Below are 17,934 nucleotides of genomic sequence, written 5' to 3'. Positions count from 1 at the left end.
CTTGTTTCCTAAGCAGGTAACATCCAGAAGCTAATAGTTAACTGATAAAGCACGCTAAGTCAAGCCCAAGCCAGCTCCTGCTCTCTGGGGTTTTCACCATTGCACTCTTGGGTTTCTGTTTCTTTCTCTCTTGGTTTTGGTTGAAGAGCAGTGATGCTAACCCAGTCACACATGAACTGGGCTGGTGCCTCAGTGTGGGTCTGGCTGTAGTTCTGCTGCTCTGTGTTTGCCTCCCCACAGTAACAGGTGTGTACAGAGGAGCCCAGCATGGGCTGTGCAGAGCAGCTGGTATGGAGCATGGTGGTATCAGTGACCTGCACAGGGCTGGCTGCTGCCCCAGGGCAGGGAGGAAGGTCCAGGCAGATGGTTCTAGCTCTGGAGTTTTCCTGGCTGCAGACTTCCTGTTTAACTGATGTGGTTGTGTCCAACCATGGCCTCCCTGCAGCTGCTGCAGTGCCTGTTGGTGCAGCACTGCTGACCCGGTGGTGCTGGTCCCCAGCTCAGCTGTACGGGGCTCAGACTGACTGTTGTGGCAGCAGGGCTCTGAGCTCTGGTTGGTTGACTGATGCTGTGAGCACAAGGCCTTTCTCAGGTGGTGATGCCATGATTCCCTGGGTTCACCGATGGTGCTGATCCCTGGAAGCACCATGGATGTACTCACTCAACCAGTATGTGCCTTGCCCTTTGGTTTGGAAAGTTCCCAGGCACTGACTGAAGTGCTTTTATTACTGGGCAGCGTCTGGCACTTGGACTTAAAGTAATTCTGTGCTTAATTCCAAGAACAGCTTCAGGTGACTGACTTGGCTTGGTTTGACAACAGCACTTTGAGCCTGGGAGAAGTTTCCTTCTGTTTCCAGTGGCTATGTACAATTTCTAATACTGTTTAACTCTGCCAGTACCATGACATGCATCCATTTAATATTTGCTGCTCTGATCTTTTAAAGTGGTTTCCTATGGGAAGTGATACAGTATGAAATTGAATGTCTCCTGGAGATCTGTCCTGTGTCTGGATGACACATGAGCTCAGATCAGCTGTCCTTGGCAACCAGACCTGTTCAGCATTGCTGCTTGTAGCTGGCCTGACCGTGGCTTCCTCTTCAGCATGTTGCATTGGTAGAATAGGCTGTACATCAGCATGTTTTACTCTAGCGACTGCATCACATCCATGGCCCACACTTTGCTTCTTTCCATTCAACATCCCTCCTTGCCTGTGGCTGTTGGGTGGCAAGGCTGAGAGAGCTGGGCTGGGGCAGCCTGGACAAGAGAAGGGGAGAGCTGAGAGCAGCTCCAGTGCCTAAAGGGGCTGCAGGAAAGCTGGAGAGGGGCTTGGGACAAGGGATGTAGGGACAGGCCAAGGGGAATGGCTTGAACCTGCCCAAGAGAGGGGAGGCTGAGCTGAGCTCTGAGGCAGAAGCTGTTCCCTGTGAGGGTGCTGAGGCGCTGGCACAGGGTGCCCAGAGAAGCTGTGGCTGCCCCATCCCTGGCAGTGCTCAAGGCCAGGTTGGACACAGGGGCTTGGAGCAGCTGCTCCAGTGGAAGGGGTCCCTGCCCGTGGCAGGGGTTGGAGCTGGAGGAGCTTTAAGGTCCTTTCCAACCCAAACCATTCCATGGTTCCATGATTTGTGCCTGTTGCCCCAGTGGGCAGCCTGGGCACAGGTGCTGGCAGCACCGCGCTGGGCAATGGGGCTGAGCCGCAGGAGTGTGGCTGCTGCGGCAGAAACTCCCCCACCACGTGGCTGAAACTCATCAGAGAGCAAGCTCATGGCGTTGCCATGGCAATGGGGAGGTTTACGGAGCCAGGAATTCCTGTACTTTGAACCCAAAATATTCCAAGTGCTGGGCACAGCAGGGCTGGGAAGTGCCTTCATGGTGCTCAGCCGAGGCTGACACTGGCTGAAGCCTCATTCAGTGTGGGGCAGCATCCTGCCCATAGCCCTGGCTGCTTCTGTCCTCTGCAGCCCTTCGGTGGTGGCCACGTGTTCAGGGCTCATGTGCCCCTGTGCAGATTGCTGTGGGATTACGTGGCCTCGGGAGGGTGAAGCTGGGCAGTCCTGAACGTGGATGGGGCTGGGTCCTCTTTACCAGGATCATGCCATGTCTGAATGTGCCTTTGATCAGCACAGGAGACCTCTGCACGCTCTACCTGTCCCCTTGCTTTTGCCACTGCATTTGCACCAGACATGGGTGAATGTTGTTGACTCAAGCTCCTATGGACACTGCCACCCGTCAGCAAACTGAAGCATCCTAAGCTTCAGGATGGAAATGGGTTTGTTAAAATCTAGGAACATACATTCTGACCTGAGGTCTGTGGTGCTGCAGCTCCACAGCCCTTCACCCTTCCTCGTGTCCTTGCATTCCCTGTGTCTGCTCCTTCCCACTCTGCAGAGCTCCAGAGGCAGGAGTTTGCATCCTCAGGTGCCTTCGTGAGGTCCATTTCTTCCACACACCTCCAAGGGTTGGGTGGGTGTCAGGCAGGGCCAGGAGTCGCTGGTGGTTCATCTGGGGCACTGTATGCACCAGGCCTGCTCCTGGCACCTGCCTGCAGCTACTGATTCTTTTCCTGCCTGTGAGGGTGCTGAGGCACAGGGTGCCCAGAGAAGCTGTGGCTGCCCCATCCCTGGCAGTGCTCAAGGCCAGGTTGGACACAGGGGCTTGGAGCAGCTGCTCCAGTGGAAGGGGTCCCTGCCCGTGGCAGGGGTTGGAGCTGGAGGAGCTTTAAGGTCCCTCCCAACACAAACCAGGCTGGGATTCTTTGATCCTATGGTTTAGGCCTTTTGTCAGTCAGAGGCAGCAGTGGTTGGGGTGAGTGATGGTGTCAATGTCCTGTGCATGTGTCTGCACCTCCGAGCTGAGCTGGAGCTGGGCTCATGGGGTCCCGCTGTACCCTCTCTGATTGCTGTGTCTGCCTCCCCCTCTGGCAATGCTCCCTGATGCTGTCTGAGATGCCACCTCCATCCCCTCCCATGTGCCAAGCTGGGCTCACCCATCCCATGTGCTCCTGGTGCAGTTTCCCTGTGGTGCTGCAGGGAGAGGGGCTGGCAGCAGGCGAGGCTCCATCCTCCTGCCCATTCCTGCCCTCCCACCCAGCTCCATGTGCTTTCCCACCCCTCCTGCCTCGCCGCCATCATCCACCCCGACCATGGCGGCTCAGTGCGGGTTCCATGCTGTGCTTCAGTGTCTGACAGCCCCTTCCCCTCTCTTGCAGTGCCTTTCCGAGAGACACCCAGCTACACGAAGCGGCGGCGGCTGCTGGGCGCTGGCGGCCTCGCCTCCCCGCGCCTGCTGCAGCGCTCGGCCAGCGACAACAACCTCAAGGCCGAGAGCAGAGCCTCCTACTCGCCGGTGCCGTCGCTGCGCAGCCTCCCGCCCCAGCTGCTGGCGCAGATGCAGGAGGCGGCCGACGGCAGCGTGGGCAGTGCCGGCAGCGTCCGCAGCGCACACAGCCGCTCCCCGTCCCTGCAGCGCGTGCAGGAGGAGAAGGAGGCCGACGTGCCCTCGCTGCGCCGGAGCAGCCGCGGCAAGGCCAGGTGAGGGGCTGGGGGGGAAGCTCCGTGTGTGCTGTGGGTCCCACCAGAGGCACTGTGAGCCAGCGGGTGAGGAGCAGGGAGGCTGGTGGAGCCCATGGAAGCCCCATGTCCCCTGTCTGTGCTGCTCTGGCTCAAGCCCTCACTCTCATCTCATGTCTCAGACAAGTGGTGAGTGCATCAGCACTGCATTGTGCTGGTTGTTGCTATGACAATGATGCATCTTGAACACCAACACTTCGAGGTGGCACGTTCTAGATGAGTGAACACCTAATGCTGGTGTCCCACCCGGCCAGTGATGGTGGTTGCAGGTATCGGTGTTCTGCCAATGGGCCACGGTGGTGGCATCGCTCTGCTGGATGCACCAGGCCCGCAGTGGCAGATGGATGCCCTCGCCTGGGGCACTGACAAGTGCAGGAGCCTTCCCTGTGTGTTCTGTGGTTATGATGGACCATAGGTATTTGGAGTGACACAGACCTTGTCCATGGCTCTTTGAGATGCTCTGGAGCATCTTTGTGGTTGAGGGTCCCTTTGGTAGCAGCTGGGCTCAGGCTCTGCTGTTAGTGGAGAGGACAGACCGAGCACAGCCATGCCTGATGTGATGTCTGCTCAGAGGACTAATGAGAACCTCTGGTACCGTGAGGCCAGAGGAGGAGTTGGGAGCATGGACACCAGCTCTGGCTTGTAGCTGTATTCACTAATGTCCAACTGGATTTGAGCGTTGAAGAGTCAGTCTGCAGATGGCAGCTATTTACATTAGCTCCAGAGCAGGAACAGCTCAGGGGCCCTGTGAGGAATCCTAAATAATTTTGGGGAAAAGAAACATGTCAGTGAGTAAAAAATAATGAAGATAAATGTGAAATATCTACTGGAGGAGGAAAAGTGACCCAGTGAAGTACCTGAGGAGACTCAGGAGAAGGTGCAGGATGATGCTAAAGAGCTCAGCAGAGGCCTCTGCTCAGTGGCAGCTTGAGCATAGGATACAGCACTCTTGGATGACCAAAGTGTGATGGATGATTGATGAGCATATGGAAAACAGTCTAATGCCTCAGTCAGAATCAGTGATGACATCTCTGCAGTACTGTCCCTGAAGTGTTCAGAGATGCCATGGACATGGTCAGGAATGAGAGAACAGGAATGTCTGGTCTGAAGAGACATTCACAGGATGGGGATCATTACCTTAGAAACAAGAGGAATATAGGAAGTATGTTAAAAACATTGAAAATGCCACATTCTTGGCTGAGGAAAACAGGGAACCTCTGCCTGTGTCATGGCATGAGGAGAGAGGAGTGAATGAGAGGAATAGGAAGCACACTCAAACCAGTACAAACCAGTGGGTTTTCCACACCCTGCAGTGAGCTCAGAATTTAGTGCCTTGGAGCCTGCTGAAGCTACAGCACAGTGCATTAGGAGGCTGCTGTGGCTGAAGGGAATACTGTGGGCTTCTGTAATCAGAGGTTTGGGAAGTGTTCCCAGAAGTACCTGGAGCAGCTGGTGGCCAGGCAGGAGCAGGGCAGTGGGAAGGGTCAGGCCATTCCCAGCCAGGCAGTTCCCAGGGAGGAGAAATTAGGCTTATGACTGGGCTGGGGACACGGGGTGTTTGGGGTCTGCCATGAGCAGCAGCATGTGGGGGACGTACAAGTGGGTCTGTAGTGCTGCTGCAAGATACAGTGGTCAGCAGCGGGTGCAGTGGTCAGCAGTGGGTGCAGTGGTCAGCGGTGGGTGCAGTGGTCAGCAGTGGGTGCAGTGGTCAGCGGTGGGTGCAGTGGTCAGCGGTGGGTGCAGTGGTCAGCGGTGGGTGCAGTGGTCAGCAGTGGGTGCAGTGGTCAGCGGTGGGTGCAGTGGTCAGCAGAGGGTGCAGTGGTCAGCAGTGGGTGCAGTGGTCAGCGGTGGGTGCAGTGGTCAGCACTGGGTACAGTGGTCAGCAGTGGGTGCAGTGGTCAGCGGTGGGTGCAGTGGTCAGCAGTGGGTGCAGTGGTCAGCAGCAGGTGCAGTGCCCAGCAGTGGGTGCAGTGGTCAGCAGTGGGTGCAGTGGTCAGCAGCAGGGTGCAGTGGTCAGCAGAGGGTGCAGTGGTCAGCGGTGGGTGCAGTGGTCAGCGGTGGGTGCAGTGGTCAGCGGCGGGTGCAGTGGTCAGCAGCGGGTGCAGTGGTCAGCAGCGGGTGCAGTGGTCAGCAGTTGGTCAGCAGCGGGTGCAGTGGTCAGCAGCGGGTGCAGTGGTCAGCAGTGGGTGCAGTGGTCAGCAGTGGGTGAAGTGGTCAGCAGAGGATGCAGTGGTCAGCGGTGGGTGCAGTGGTCAGCGGTGGGTGCAGTGGTCAGCAGTGGGTGCAATGGTCAGCAGTGGATTCAGTGGTCAGCAGTGGGTGCAGTGCCCAGCAGTGGGTGCAGTAGTCAGCAGAGGGTGCAGTGGTCAGTAGTGGGTTACAACTGGATGAGCTTGAAGTTATCTTTCAACCCAACCCACGCTGTGACTGACGCTCCAAGTGCCACATCACCCGCTCCCAGCGCTGCTGTTCAGCACGATGCTGCTCTCATCAGTGCTCAGAGCAGCTCATTAACAGCAGCATTTTGTGTAACTCAGTGTTTCTTTCACTCCTGTTTGGCCTTTTCACCCTCCTGCTCTGTTCCCGGAGCGGTTGTGTTGGTTTGACAGAGCTGCTGTGCAGTGATCCCTACTACTGAGGGCTCCCAGCCCAGGGATGTTTCATTTTCCAACCAGGAAGCCTTCGCTGTGTGCTAAGTGACAAGGTATCACATCCATAAACATGTGGAGTTTTCGCACGTCTTCCTCCAGAAGTCGTGCAGAAAAATTCCTTCTGGATCAGGTTTTATTAGATATCAGGTAAATGTAGTGTCTGCAAATGTTACCCCAAAACTCTTCTCTGTGGGAGAAGTTCCCAGCAACACTCTGATTGTTTTGCAGATGTATTCCAGACGGCAAAGGGAATGTAGATGAGCACAAGCTCAGCGCTGGTGTCTCAGCTCGTCCAGCAGTGATGCACAGCAGCCCCTCGCACTGTCTCCTCCAGCCTCAGCGCTGGCTCTCAGCCCTGCTGGCTGCAGGAGGTGTTCCTCATCTGGGTGTCTCCCTTGACTTCAGCCACACCAATGGTTCTGGTGGCCGAGTCCTCCCATGGGCTTCTCTTGTGGGAGCACAGGACTGGGGGTGCAAGCCCAGGGTGGACTCCAGGCTCCTGGGAGCCCTGTCTGTCTCATCTGGGGGGCTCTTGACCGTGGTGCATCCCCTGCAGCAAGGGATGGACCAAGGTCCATAGCTGATATGTGCAATCTGTGTTGCTGGAGTAAAGTCAGAATCTTGATTTCTCCCATTGGGGAGTGCAGTTCTAGCACAGATGGGCAAGTCAGCAAGAGGGAACCGTGGGTCCTCACCAGGTCAGCACTATTGCTGTGAAAAGCATCTATGGAAACAGGACAATTGTCTGTCTATTTTCATAATGGAATTTCTACACCCACAGAACTCAGAAGTCTTCGAGCAGTGTTTGAGAGTATTGCCATCCATGCAGCAAGGGATGGACCGTGGTCAAGATCCTCCCAAATGGGGCAGGCAGGATTCCAATGAGCCTAGTGTGAAGGACCTGGGTGATGCTGGAGGTTAATCCACCCCAGCAATGCTTGGGTGAGCCTTTCACACTGTGTCCCCAGATGCCTGTTGGTGGCCTGCTGCTGTGGTGCAGTGAGGGAGCCCTGGGGTGCAGTGAGGGAGCCCTGGGGTGCAGTGAGTGTTCTTGGGAGCCCTGTGATGAACGTGCCCTGTGTTTCCCTCACTCCTGCCTCTCCCTGTCCCCACCACTAGGAAGTCTGTTGTGAGTATTTCCTCCTCTAGTTTGCTTTGCAATGTTTGCTCCACATAGGTGCAGTGAGGAGCTCCCTCACGTCCCCTTCACGGGTGTCACACATGCTGACGAACACTTGCCACATTTTTGTTGATGTCATCTCCTCTGTTGCCTGTTAAGCCCCATTGACTCCCCCTTCCCAAAGCTCCATCTTCCCCAATCTGCTGTGGCTCCCTCTCTAGGCTCCCCTGTCCCAGTGCTTCCCTGTGGCATGGTGATGGAGCAGGCACTGCAGAGCAGTGGAGTTAGGCTGTGTGTTTCCCAGGCTGTAGTTGACAGCTGCTCACCCTGTGCTCTGTGGTGTGCTGTGTGACCCACACTCAGGGTGTGATAGCCTTCGTGGCTTATACCCCTCAGACACCACCACATCACCAGTGTTTCCCTATCTGAATCCTTGTGCAGTTGATGATTCCTGTGTAGATTTAGTACCTTGAGGTTATCAGGATCCTGTTCTTTGGAGTGTTGCATCCGCTTTGGAGTGCCTGTAGATTTGACAGGGATCTTCTCCACTCCATCGTTGGGTTTGCTGAAAGAGATGCTGACCTGTGCACAGCCCCTGGGCACATGTCCGTAGGGAGGCATCAGGGGTCATTCTGTGCCCCATGGCTCGGTGGTCTTGGGCACATGTGGGGCCAGAAGGAGCCCAGCCAAGGCTGAGGTGTGTGGCTGCTCCTCTCACCCTCTGTCCTTGACAAACCCCTTCTGCCTGTTGCTGGGTTGCTTCCTTCCAGGCAGGTGCAAACACTTCAGCTTGTTATTTGGTCTGATGCTGCTTTTCATCATGACAGTGTTTCTTAGGTCTTCTTCTCCCCCCTGTTTGACCGTTTGCTATTTTCCGCCCTCTTGGATGCACTCTCTATACCATGAGCCTTCAAAGATGACCTCAGTTCTTCGATTGCTTTAATCTGTTCTTAAACTTCCTTCCCATGTGTAGTCAGGCACATCCAAATGTTCTTAATTAATTTCTGCTCCTGGTTTCCAGGAATCTTAACTCTGCCTCTGAAATCTCGTGGTTGATCTCTGATTTAAAGACAAACAAGTACTAAGCACATTGGTCTTTCTAGCTTCACCTATGGAAAGCTTTCGCTCTCTTCAGTCAGCCAAAGGAGCACCCAGTACCAGCAATTTCTGGGGTCTTCTTGCTGCCAGTGTGTTTACCTGCTTCTCTCTATGGTGGTGTTTCCTCTCATGCTTGTGCTGTCCACAGGTTTGCTCCTTTTGGCTTGTGCTTTTCCTTCACATGTGTCCATAGCGAACACTCATGTTTTCCAGTGCAGTCTGGAACTGCAGGCATGCAGTGTGTTCCAGTTCAATGACTGGCTTATGGTTTCTTACTTCACTGCTTATGCACCCCCCACATTGGGGTAGGTCTGAAGTCTTTTCCTTTGCCGTTGTCATTACAGCATCATGTAATAGTTTGGGGTTTTAACCTTTGGAGGCTCACCTCTGTCCCATCCTGGGCCACCCTTTCATGTATCCCTGCCTCCAGGATTCAAGAGTGGCTGGAGTCTGGCCTTGGAATGCATTGCTCATATTTTGCTGGTCTTTCTCACTTTCTTCCTAAGAAGTGCCAACCACTTACGATCTCATGGTTGTTCCTGCCAACATTACCTCTGCCTTCATGTTTCCAGCCACTTGGAATCAGAATGCTGAAGGAGCTTCTATGGCTGTTTTCTGCACCTCCACTATAAACATTAATTGCTGTGAATACCATCCAGGAGCTTGCTGGGCAGGCAGTGTCCTCATCCTCCCCAGCAGCTCTCTGGATGAATGCAGTCTCTTCTTAGCCCATCCCTGGCAGTGCTCAAGGCCAGGTTGGACACAGGGGCTTGGAGCAGCTGCTTCAGTGGAAGGGGTCCTTGCTCGTGGCAGGGGTTGGAATTAGATGAGCTTTAAGGTTCCTTCTAACCCAAACCAGGCTGTGATTCTATGATCATCCCTAAGCCACTAAGCCTGCATCAGAGAGGCATAGCTCACCACAGTGGCTCAGAACAGACATCTGCCAAAGCTGGTATCTTGTCTGATGGCTGCTCCTGGCATGTGCCTGAAGAACAGGACACGTGCTGAGGAAACAGGGAGTATTTCCCCCACACTGAAATCTCTCCTTTGGTCCTACCCGTGAGCATCTCTGCAACAAGGGCTGTGCTTTGCTGCTGCGTGGCTAGCTGCAGAGCCCTGCTCAGACACATTCTCTCATAAGAACTGCAGGCAGCTCTGTGCTCTTCAGCAGGTGACTGCAGAGAACATCCTTTTCTAGCACCGACCCTGACAAGCTCTGGCACTTTTCCACCTCGAACAGACATCCTTCCTCTGAAGCTGCTAAAACTGTGGTTATTGCAGCAACTGGAACTTGGGGACTTGATTTCTAATATTCTTGACCTCTCCTGGGGGGATTTAATAAAATAAATGCCTCGTCCCAATATCTCTTTTTGTATTATTACTTTTAACAGTATTAACTGATTCACTACTCCCAAGCTCTTTTATTCCTCTGCAGTGTGAACGAGATCTTTGCCCTAAGTACTAAGTCACACAATATATTTATTTATTAAAAGCCTCAGATGATTTGTTTTCCATCCCTGCCTTTGGGAAGGGTGAGATCTGCTTCATTTGTTCCGCCTGCATCAGGGACTTGAGAAGAAATTGCCACAATTTGTTCCATTCCCTCCTCTGTGCCTCGGTTTGCATCTTGGAATCAGCTGCTGATCTGAGGCCCCTCCTCGTCTCAGCTGTAGCCTTGTTCCCCCCCTGCTCCTCAGAATTAGATGGTGGGGGACGAACCTGAAGGTGGGTGCTGCAAGAGCCACCACTTCTGGATGCTCCTGGGGTCACCAGGCTGCTTATGGGCCTTCTGTGCTGCTTGCAGGAATGCCAGCACCATGCCCAGCACCTTGGGTGTGATGGTGCTTGGTGAGGAGACCAGAGATGGAGTTATCAGGCTGGAGATGGAGACCTTGCACAGGAAATATGGGGCATTTGCCAGGGTGTTACAGGTTTGTAGAGTAATTGAAGTTGTGAGGGACATCTGGAAGTCATCTGGTCCAGCCCTCCCATCTAAAAGAGAAAACTGGGCTCCAAAAGCTTGTTGTTAACACAGTTGGAAGGGTCCCCATGTGTGCTCTTGCTCCCGTCGAGGGGCTTCAACTTCCTCAGGCAGGGTCAGGCTCTGGATGGGCTTGAGTCAAGCGTATGCAAGAAAGCCTGGTTGGGGCAGCCCCTGGGCTGAGGGGCTGCTCCTGAGCTGGTGCTGGTGCCTGTGGGCTCTTGAACCTGCCTCATGCCCAGGGCTTGCCTGGCAGCTCTGGGATCTGTGTTGTGCTGGGACTGTGCCCTGTCCATGGAGCCTCTCCACAGACCGTGTGCACCTGGACCCAGCTCCCCTTCATCACCCACCTGCTCCAGCAGAACCCCTCCTCAGGACACAGTCTCACCTGGAGTGTGTGAGTGACTGCTCACACCACAGACATCCCTGTGCCACGCTGCTCCCTCCAGAGCCAGGAGCCAGGACAAACACCCCTTCAGTTCGGCTGTACCAAGAGGGATGTCAGCAATATCCAAGTGAGATCCCCTCCCTGCCAGGCACGTTTGTCTCTAATAGCTTTTCTGTTTGCCTCAGCGTTCCCATAAGGATATCTGCAGTCAGTCTGGGTACTGGGAAGCTTCAGGAATATCTCTTTCAGTTGGTCAGATTTAAAACAGGACTCAATCAGATGAGTGGAGATGCTCATCAGAGCCCTGTGCTGAGGTGAAGGTGCCTGCCCTGCCTCTGGGACTGCAGGGCCCACTCCTCGGGATGATCCCAGTTTTAGCTGGGCTGTTCTTACAAATCCTTACTGAATCCTGCAGTGGTTCAGTGAGCACCACAATCCGTTTGGCTCTGGCAGGAAATGGAGCTCAGCACCCGGATAAGCAGCAGAGCATTCGGGCAGGACTTCATGCATCCTTTCGGATAAAACACTGAATTTTGTGTCTGAGCTCTACTGAGGAGTTCCTGAAATGTGACAGTTTGCAAGACCCTCCTGGAGATCTGTTTTGTTCCAGGTGAACTGGAGCTCTTGGCAGTGCAAAAAGGTCTTGGCATGATGGTCAGGTGAGGAGATAAGACAGGTTAGCATTAAATCTGACCTGACAGGTGGAGGAGGAGATGAGATCCAGGATGGCTAGGGCAGTGTGTGGGGTTTGACCACTGTCTGGGAAGGTTTGGAAGTCTGAGGAGTTTGAATGGCTGCAGTGACCCAGAGCTGCCATGGAGACCAACCCATGTCCTGGGGGTGGGAATGGAAGCTTGGTGTCATCAGCAAACTTGCTGAGGGCACACTCAATCCCACTGTCCATGTCAGTGACAAAGATGTTAAACAAGACCAGTCCCAACACTGATCCCTGAGGGACACCACTTGTTACTGGTCTCCAGCCTGACATTGAACCGTTGACCACAACTCTTTGCTTGCAGCCATCCAGCCAGTTCTTTATCCACCGAGTGCTCCCCCTATCAAATTGATGTATCTCCAATTTAGAGACAAGGATGTCATGTGGGACAGTGTCGAACGCTTTGCACAAGTCCAGGTAGATGCCATCAACTGCTCCACCCCTGTCCATCAGTTCCGTAGCCCATCATAGAAGGCCACCAGATAGGTCAGGCAGGATCTCCCCCTAGTGAAGCCCTGCTGCTGTCACCAAGCACCTGGTTGTTTCTCATGTGCCCTAGCATGCCTGCCAGGAGAATCTGCTCCCAGATGTTGCCAGGCACAGAGGTGACACTGACTGCTCTGTAATTCCCTGGGTCATCCATTTTCCCCTTCTTGAACATGGGGCTTCTATTTCCCTTTTTCCCATCATCAAAGATCACCAATAGTACAGCAGAGCTGGTCTAGGAGATTATCCCAGAATAAAGGGACTGCTGGGAGTGGGATCCTGGGTCTGGGGAAGACAGCATGAGCTGCCAAGAGCAAAGTGATGCTGCCTTCCACAAGAGGACTCTGCATGGACCCTGGTGGTACCTGACATCCTCAGCCAAGGTGAGGTCACAGGGCATGAGTGTTCCAAAGCTGAATCACTTTCCTGCCCTCTCCCCCTGAGCTGGACAGGCACATGGAGGTCTGGGAAGTGAAACTGTCCCTTTGAGCAGAGCACTGTGATGGCAAGTGGTGGTAGTGCCATGCAGTGTGTTCATGTTTAACAGGTACTGGCTCCAGGGAGGGAGGTCTTAAACTGCAGTGGGATGCAGGGGATTTCAGTTTCACCAGTCCAAACCATTAAAACCTTACCTTATAAATGTCACAATGATGTACAAATAACATGTTAGAGCGGCTTTCCACCCCCCCCATCCAGTGTTTTGATCTTTCTCATAGCACAGACTGGGAGCAGCAGGATGATGATGGAGATGAGGAGCAAAGGCCAAACAGAGAACAGAAGTGGGGAAACACAGAGGGTAAATCAAAGCAGGCCTCTGACTGGAGCTGGTGCTTGAGGCTTTGAGAGCTTTCCCTGGGTTTCCTCTTGTGTGAGGTTATGGGCAGCAGGTGCTTAGGGGTGCGATGCAGAGCAGTGCCATCAACTTCATCTAAGAGAAAAGAAATGACCCCTGTTAAGAATGACTGCTGCAGTGAGAGCAGTTAAGCTCACACTGCTGTTGTGGTTGGGCTCACAGCCTTGGAGGGCAGTGTGCCATCCCTGCTTTCACCCCAGCTGGGGGTGACATCTGCTCCCGACTCCTGCCCTGCAGCCCAAGAACGGGCAGCAGCAATGCTCTTGACCCAGGCCAGCCTGGGACTCTGGGCTCCAGAGCTGGTCCTGGGGCCCCCCTTGCTCGGGGTCTCCTCTTTGCTGGGCCCAGCCTTAGTTATTTTGTGGTGGAGGGAACTGGGACATGAAAGGTGGATGGGGTTTGTTGATAGATTCAGGTGATTCATGCTGTGAGGAGGAGATCCAGCCAGCTGCTCCATCCTGCTGGATTTCACATGAGCTGCAAATGCGCTGCTCCGGGTCAGTGCCACCCTGAAACTGAGGACTCACTCATTGAAATGCAGGAGGTACAAAATGGGGTACATGGTAAAATGGTGTCAGTGCCATGACAAGGCCATCCTATTGCTTGCTGGGACACTGTGGGCTGGAGCGGGCTGTCCATCCCCTGTGATGGGGTGTACCTGCTGGGCATGTTGCCTGTGCCAGCCCTGGGGTGATCCTGTGGGGCTGTGCCAGAGTGCTGCTGGCATCCTTCCCAGTGCACCAATCCCAGACCATTCCTGGGATGTACCTTTTCCAGACAAGCTTTTCAATCCCCAGAATACATCTGCTTAGGGCTTTTTCATTCCGCTTCTAATTGTTCTAATAATTCCTTTTCTCTTTTCTCATCTTTTCGTCTCCTTCCCTTTCCCTTTCAAGGGGTCTCTGCCTGCAGCTGCAGGATCTCTCTGTGAGTTGCTCACCCCTCACTGTTAACAGAGCAGGGGTTGCTGCTCCCCCAGGCCCATGAGATGCCCCTCAGTGTTCCTCTGTTGGGGCCAGGATGTCCTCGGCAGGCCCAGGGTGAGCTTGGCATCGCTGTGGGTTCCTGGTGGGATATGTGTGGCTGTGTGGCTCTGAGCAGCGAGGGCAGTACCTGGAGTGCAGCTGAGTGGGTGACACTGGGCAGCCACATCTCACAGGGACCTGGGAGCAGACAGCAGAGCAGAGTGGAGCCGGGGGTGATGGTGTCCCGGGTGATGCTGTCCCAGGTGATGCTGTCCCGGGTGATGCTGTCCCGGGTGATGCTGTCCCGGGTGATGCTGTCTCAGGTGATGCTGTCCCAGGTGATGCTGTCTCGGGTGACGCTGTCTCAGGTAAAGGTTTGCCAGGAGGCAAGCAGCGCTGCATCAGTCACACTGCAGGGTTGTCTGCTCTGACACCCCCAGTGCTGGGCTGGTTCCAGTAATGTGTTTTCTGGATAGTGATGTGTCACAGCTCTCAACTTGTGGCTTCCCACATGTTCTCTGTGTATCCAGCTGCTCTCACAGATATGTTGGTACAACATTTCCCTTCTCTCCAGCATCATCCAGCTGTGGTCTCTGAGTGCTATACACTGGGCAGCCCCTGGGAGAGAGGAGGTTGCAGACTCACTCTGCTTTGCTCCTGTCTTTGAGGAGCTGCAGGTTATGTCCCTCAGCCCTCCTGTAGTAACTTCACCTCCTGCTGCCTGTTTCTGTGTTGTTCACTGCTCTTCACACTATCTGTGCCCTTTCAGTGCTTTCTCAATGCTGCACCTGCAGCTGGTGCTGGTGAGTGCTGGGCTGGAGCCCAGATGTTATTGAGCCACCTTGGGGAGGCTCTGCCCACTCTGCAGGTACTGCCAGGGATTAAACAGGCATTTGGCATTGTGAGAGATAGCTCAGGAGCAGCAGTAATGATATCCTGGTGCCTTTGCATGTGTAATGGCACAGTCTGGTATGAATGTTGTGAGCAGTACTGGGCAACCAGCAATGAACAGATCTGTGTGGGATCACATGGCAGAGATGAATGGTCTGAATTAGTGAGGCCTGGAGATGGTCTTGTATGCAGAGAGGTTGGAAAGAATGGGATTAAACAAGGATGTGATTGAATATGACCATTGGATACCAGAGAGGAACTCTTCATCAGGGACTACAGCAACAGGACAAGGGGTGATGGGTTCAAACTGAAACAGGGGAAGTTCAGGTTGGAGATAAGGCAGAAGCTGTTCCCTGTGAGGGTGCTGAGGCGCTGGCACAGGGTGCCCAGAGCAGCTGTGGCTGCCCCATCCCTGGCAGTGCTCAAGGCCAGGTTGGACACAGGGGCTTGGAGCAGCTGCTCCAGTGGAAGGGGTCCCTGCCCGTGGCAGGGGTTGGAGCTGCATGATCCGAAGGTGCTTTCCCACCTGGAGCAGTCTGTGATTGTAGGATGTGTTTGGAGGAGCCAGAGAACAGGTTGTTCGCAGCAGGATGGAGGCTCCTGTTCACCACTGCCCTCCCTGCAGTGATCCCCTCGTGTTCCCCAGTGCTGCTGTTCTATGGGTGTGAGCAGGTACCCCTTCATGTACAGGTGGCAGATGAGCAGGCAGAGCTGGGGCTGTCGGTGTTGGCTGTGCTCCTCAGCATGGAGCACAGAGCTGTGGTGAAGGGGTCGGTGGATGGGGTCAGTTTTGCCAGTGCAGTGTTTAAAGCTGGTACTGGCTCAGGGCTCACAGCACAAAGAGCCCTGGAAGGCTGAGCTGTAAAGGGAATCATTGCTGTTCATGAGGAGCCTGTGCCCAGCACCTGGGGACACACGGATGCTACTGCACATGGTATGAGAAGTGCTGCTCAAGGAGTGAGGGATCACCAGGGATGTTACAGCTCCTGTCAGGTGGAGTGGGAATCTGTAAGCAGAAGAAACCTGCCTGTGTGTAGGCAGGCTGTTCTGGCTTGAGCTGCGGGGATTTATACCCTCTGAATTAACCTGCCCTCCCACTGGTGAGCGTGCAGGCTTCAGGTCTGAATCCAAACTACATCATGAAGTCCTGGAGCAGGAAACAGATGTCCTTCCAACCCAAACCATTCCGTGGTTCTATGATAATCCCACTTTTGACCTCCCAGACAAATGTCCTAATGCAATGGTTGGAAGGGACCTTAAAGCTCCTCCAGCTCCAACCCCTGCCACAGGCAGGGACCTCTTCCACTGGAGCAGCTGCTCCAAGCCCCTGTGTCCAACCTGGCCTTGAGCACTGCCAGGGATGGGGCAGCCACAGCTTCTCTGGGCACCCTGTGCCAGCGCCTCAGCACCCTCACAGGGAACAGCTTCTGCCTCAGAGCTCAGCTCAGGCTCCCCTCTCTTGGGCAGGTTCAAGCCATTCCCCTTGGCCTGTCCCTACAGGTCACAATCCCCAGGACTTGGGGACTTTGACATTACCATTCTTGTCTCCCTGCCTGGAGAGCAGCCCTGGTTTGGCTCTGACTGGGGCAGTACAAACTCTTAGCTGAGGTGCTGTTTTGGGAGGGTCATTGATTACCTCCAGGACATCAGCTGCAGCTCTCCCAACTTCCTCCTGCTCCATTCCATGCCCACCCATCCCAGCAGAGCCTGGGCATGGCACTGGCACTGCTGCACCACAGCCTGCAGAGCACCTCTGCTGCTCCATGGAAGCTCAGGCAGGCTCAGGAGGGACCAGGGTGGTGAGAGGTGCCCTTGGTGAGGCCAGGCTTCAGCCTAAGGTGTTTTCAGGATGTTATGTCTTGTTGTAATGTTTATGTGGCTCATAACCAGTGAGCAGAAGAAACTTCCCTGTCAGGCTGCCAAGGGACCCCTGGAGCTCTCTGCTGTGATCCATATGGAATGACCCTGTGCTGAAGTGGTGATAGGATCATTGTTGCTGTTTCAGTGATGCAGCATTTATTACACATTTTTATAAGGCTCCCAAGCTATGGGATCTGCATCCCAAATAGGAACACGCATTATGGCTTGGCATGAAATTGCTAATAGTGCTGGAACTCAGCACTACTGACACCCGGCAGCAATCTCTGCTGCTGTAACGTGCTGTTGTTCCCCATTTATGGAGCTATTATTTTATGGTGGGGAGCAGTCTCGCCAGTGGCATTTACTGAGCTGGGCTGCTCGTAGTAAAGGATTCCTTTCAGCTGGTTTTAATCTTCCTGTTCAAATCCCTTCCAGTCTGAAGGTTTTTCATTGCTTCTGGCTCAGTTTCAGCTAAAATGGACTAGAATTTTTGAAATAAGGCAAGGTGAAGGGAAAATGGTGGCAATATATGCTTTGTTTAGATGTGCTTTTAAAAACCATTATAGAAAGCTCATATTTTCCATGGGTGTTAGCAGCAAAGCAGATAGGTGCCAGTGAGTGCTTCCGGGGGGGTGAGTTCTGATTTTGCATGCTAGCAGGGATTAGAAAAGTCTGGGTTTGTAGTTTTGTGTTGATTTGTGAATGGCCATCTCTAAATCAGTCTCTAAACGCTGCTGTGCTCAAGGCCATACCTCTACAGAGGGGTCTGCCTTGGCTTCACTCCCCCTGTCCTGCAGTCCCTTGCTGATCCTTGCCCCAGCCAGCACCAGCAGTCTGTGGGTGAGCTGCAGATGGAAGGTGCCCTTTGTGTCAGTGCTGTGCCATGCCCCATCCTGCCCGTTCTGGCTCCACCAGCTCCTGTTTGTGCAGTGACTGAAGCCCTTTCCTAACCCATCGCAAACAGGCTCAGGAGCACTGAGGGCACATCCCTCCATGGGAGCCTGGCCACTCACAAAGGGTGCAGTTACCTTTCCTGGTCTGGTCCTGCGTGTCTCTTAGCTTGCAGCCTGTGGCAGCAGTGGCAGGTTAGGAGTTGGTTTGTCCTGCAGCATCCTTGCAAAGAGCTGCTCAGATTGTATCGCAGGCCTGAGAACTGCACCTTCCCTGAATGAGCTGAAGACTGTCTCTGTAGGCACTGCAGTGTCCTTGCCCTCAGCCCCAGCACTGCCTCAGACAGACTCCAGCTCTGTGCAAATGGCTCCTTGTGTCCTCTGCTGTGCTGTGGTTTCTCCCATCCCTGTGACCAGAGTTTGCTCTCGTGTTGCTCCAGCACTTCCCCAGGCATGGCTCAGCTGCATCC

General features: G+C 54.2%; 1 protein-coding gene across 1 annotated transcript in view; it reads left to right on the top strand.

Moving 5' to 3' along the window:
- Nucleotides 1-17,934, top strand: part of SHANK3 (SH3 and multiple ankyrin repeat domains 3) — a 288,859-nt gene that overhangs the window by 72,292 nt on the left and 198,633 nt on the right. Inside the window, exon 10 of the mRNA XM_034063065.1 lies at nucleotides 3,206-3,527. Within this exon, the coding sequence (XP_033918956.1) occupies nucleotides 3,206-3,527 (322 nt within the window). The remainder of the gene's footprint in view (nucleotides 1-3,205; nucleotides 3,528-17,934) is intronic.

This window comes from Melopsittacus undulatus, chromosome 5 (assembly GCF_012275295.1).
Source record: "Melopsittacus undulatus isolate bMelUnd1 chromosome 5, bMelUnd1.mat.Z, whole genome shotgun sequence".
Classification (NCBI taxonomy): Eukaryota; Metazoa; Chordata; class Aves; order Psittaciformes; family Psittaculidae; genus Melopsittacus; species Melopsittacus undulatus.
This window is presented reverse-complemented; position numbering and strand designations above follow the sequence as displayed.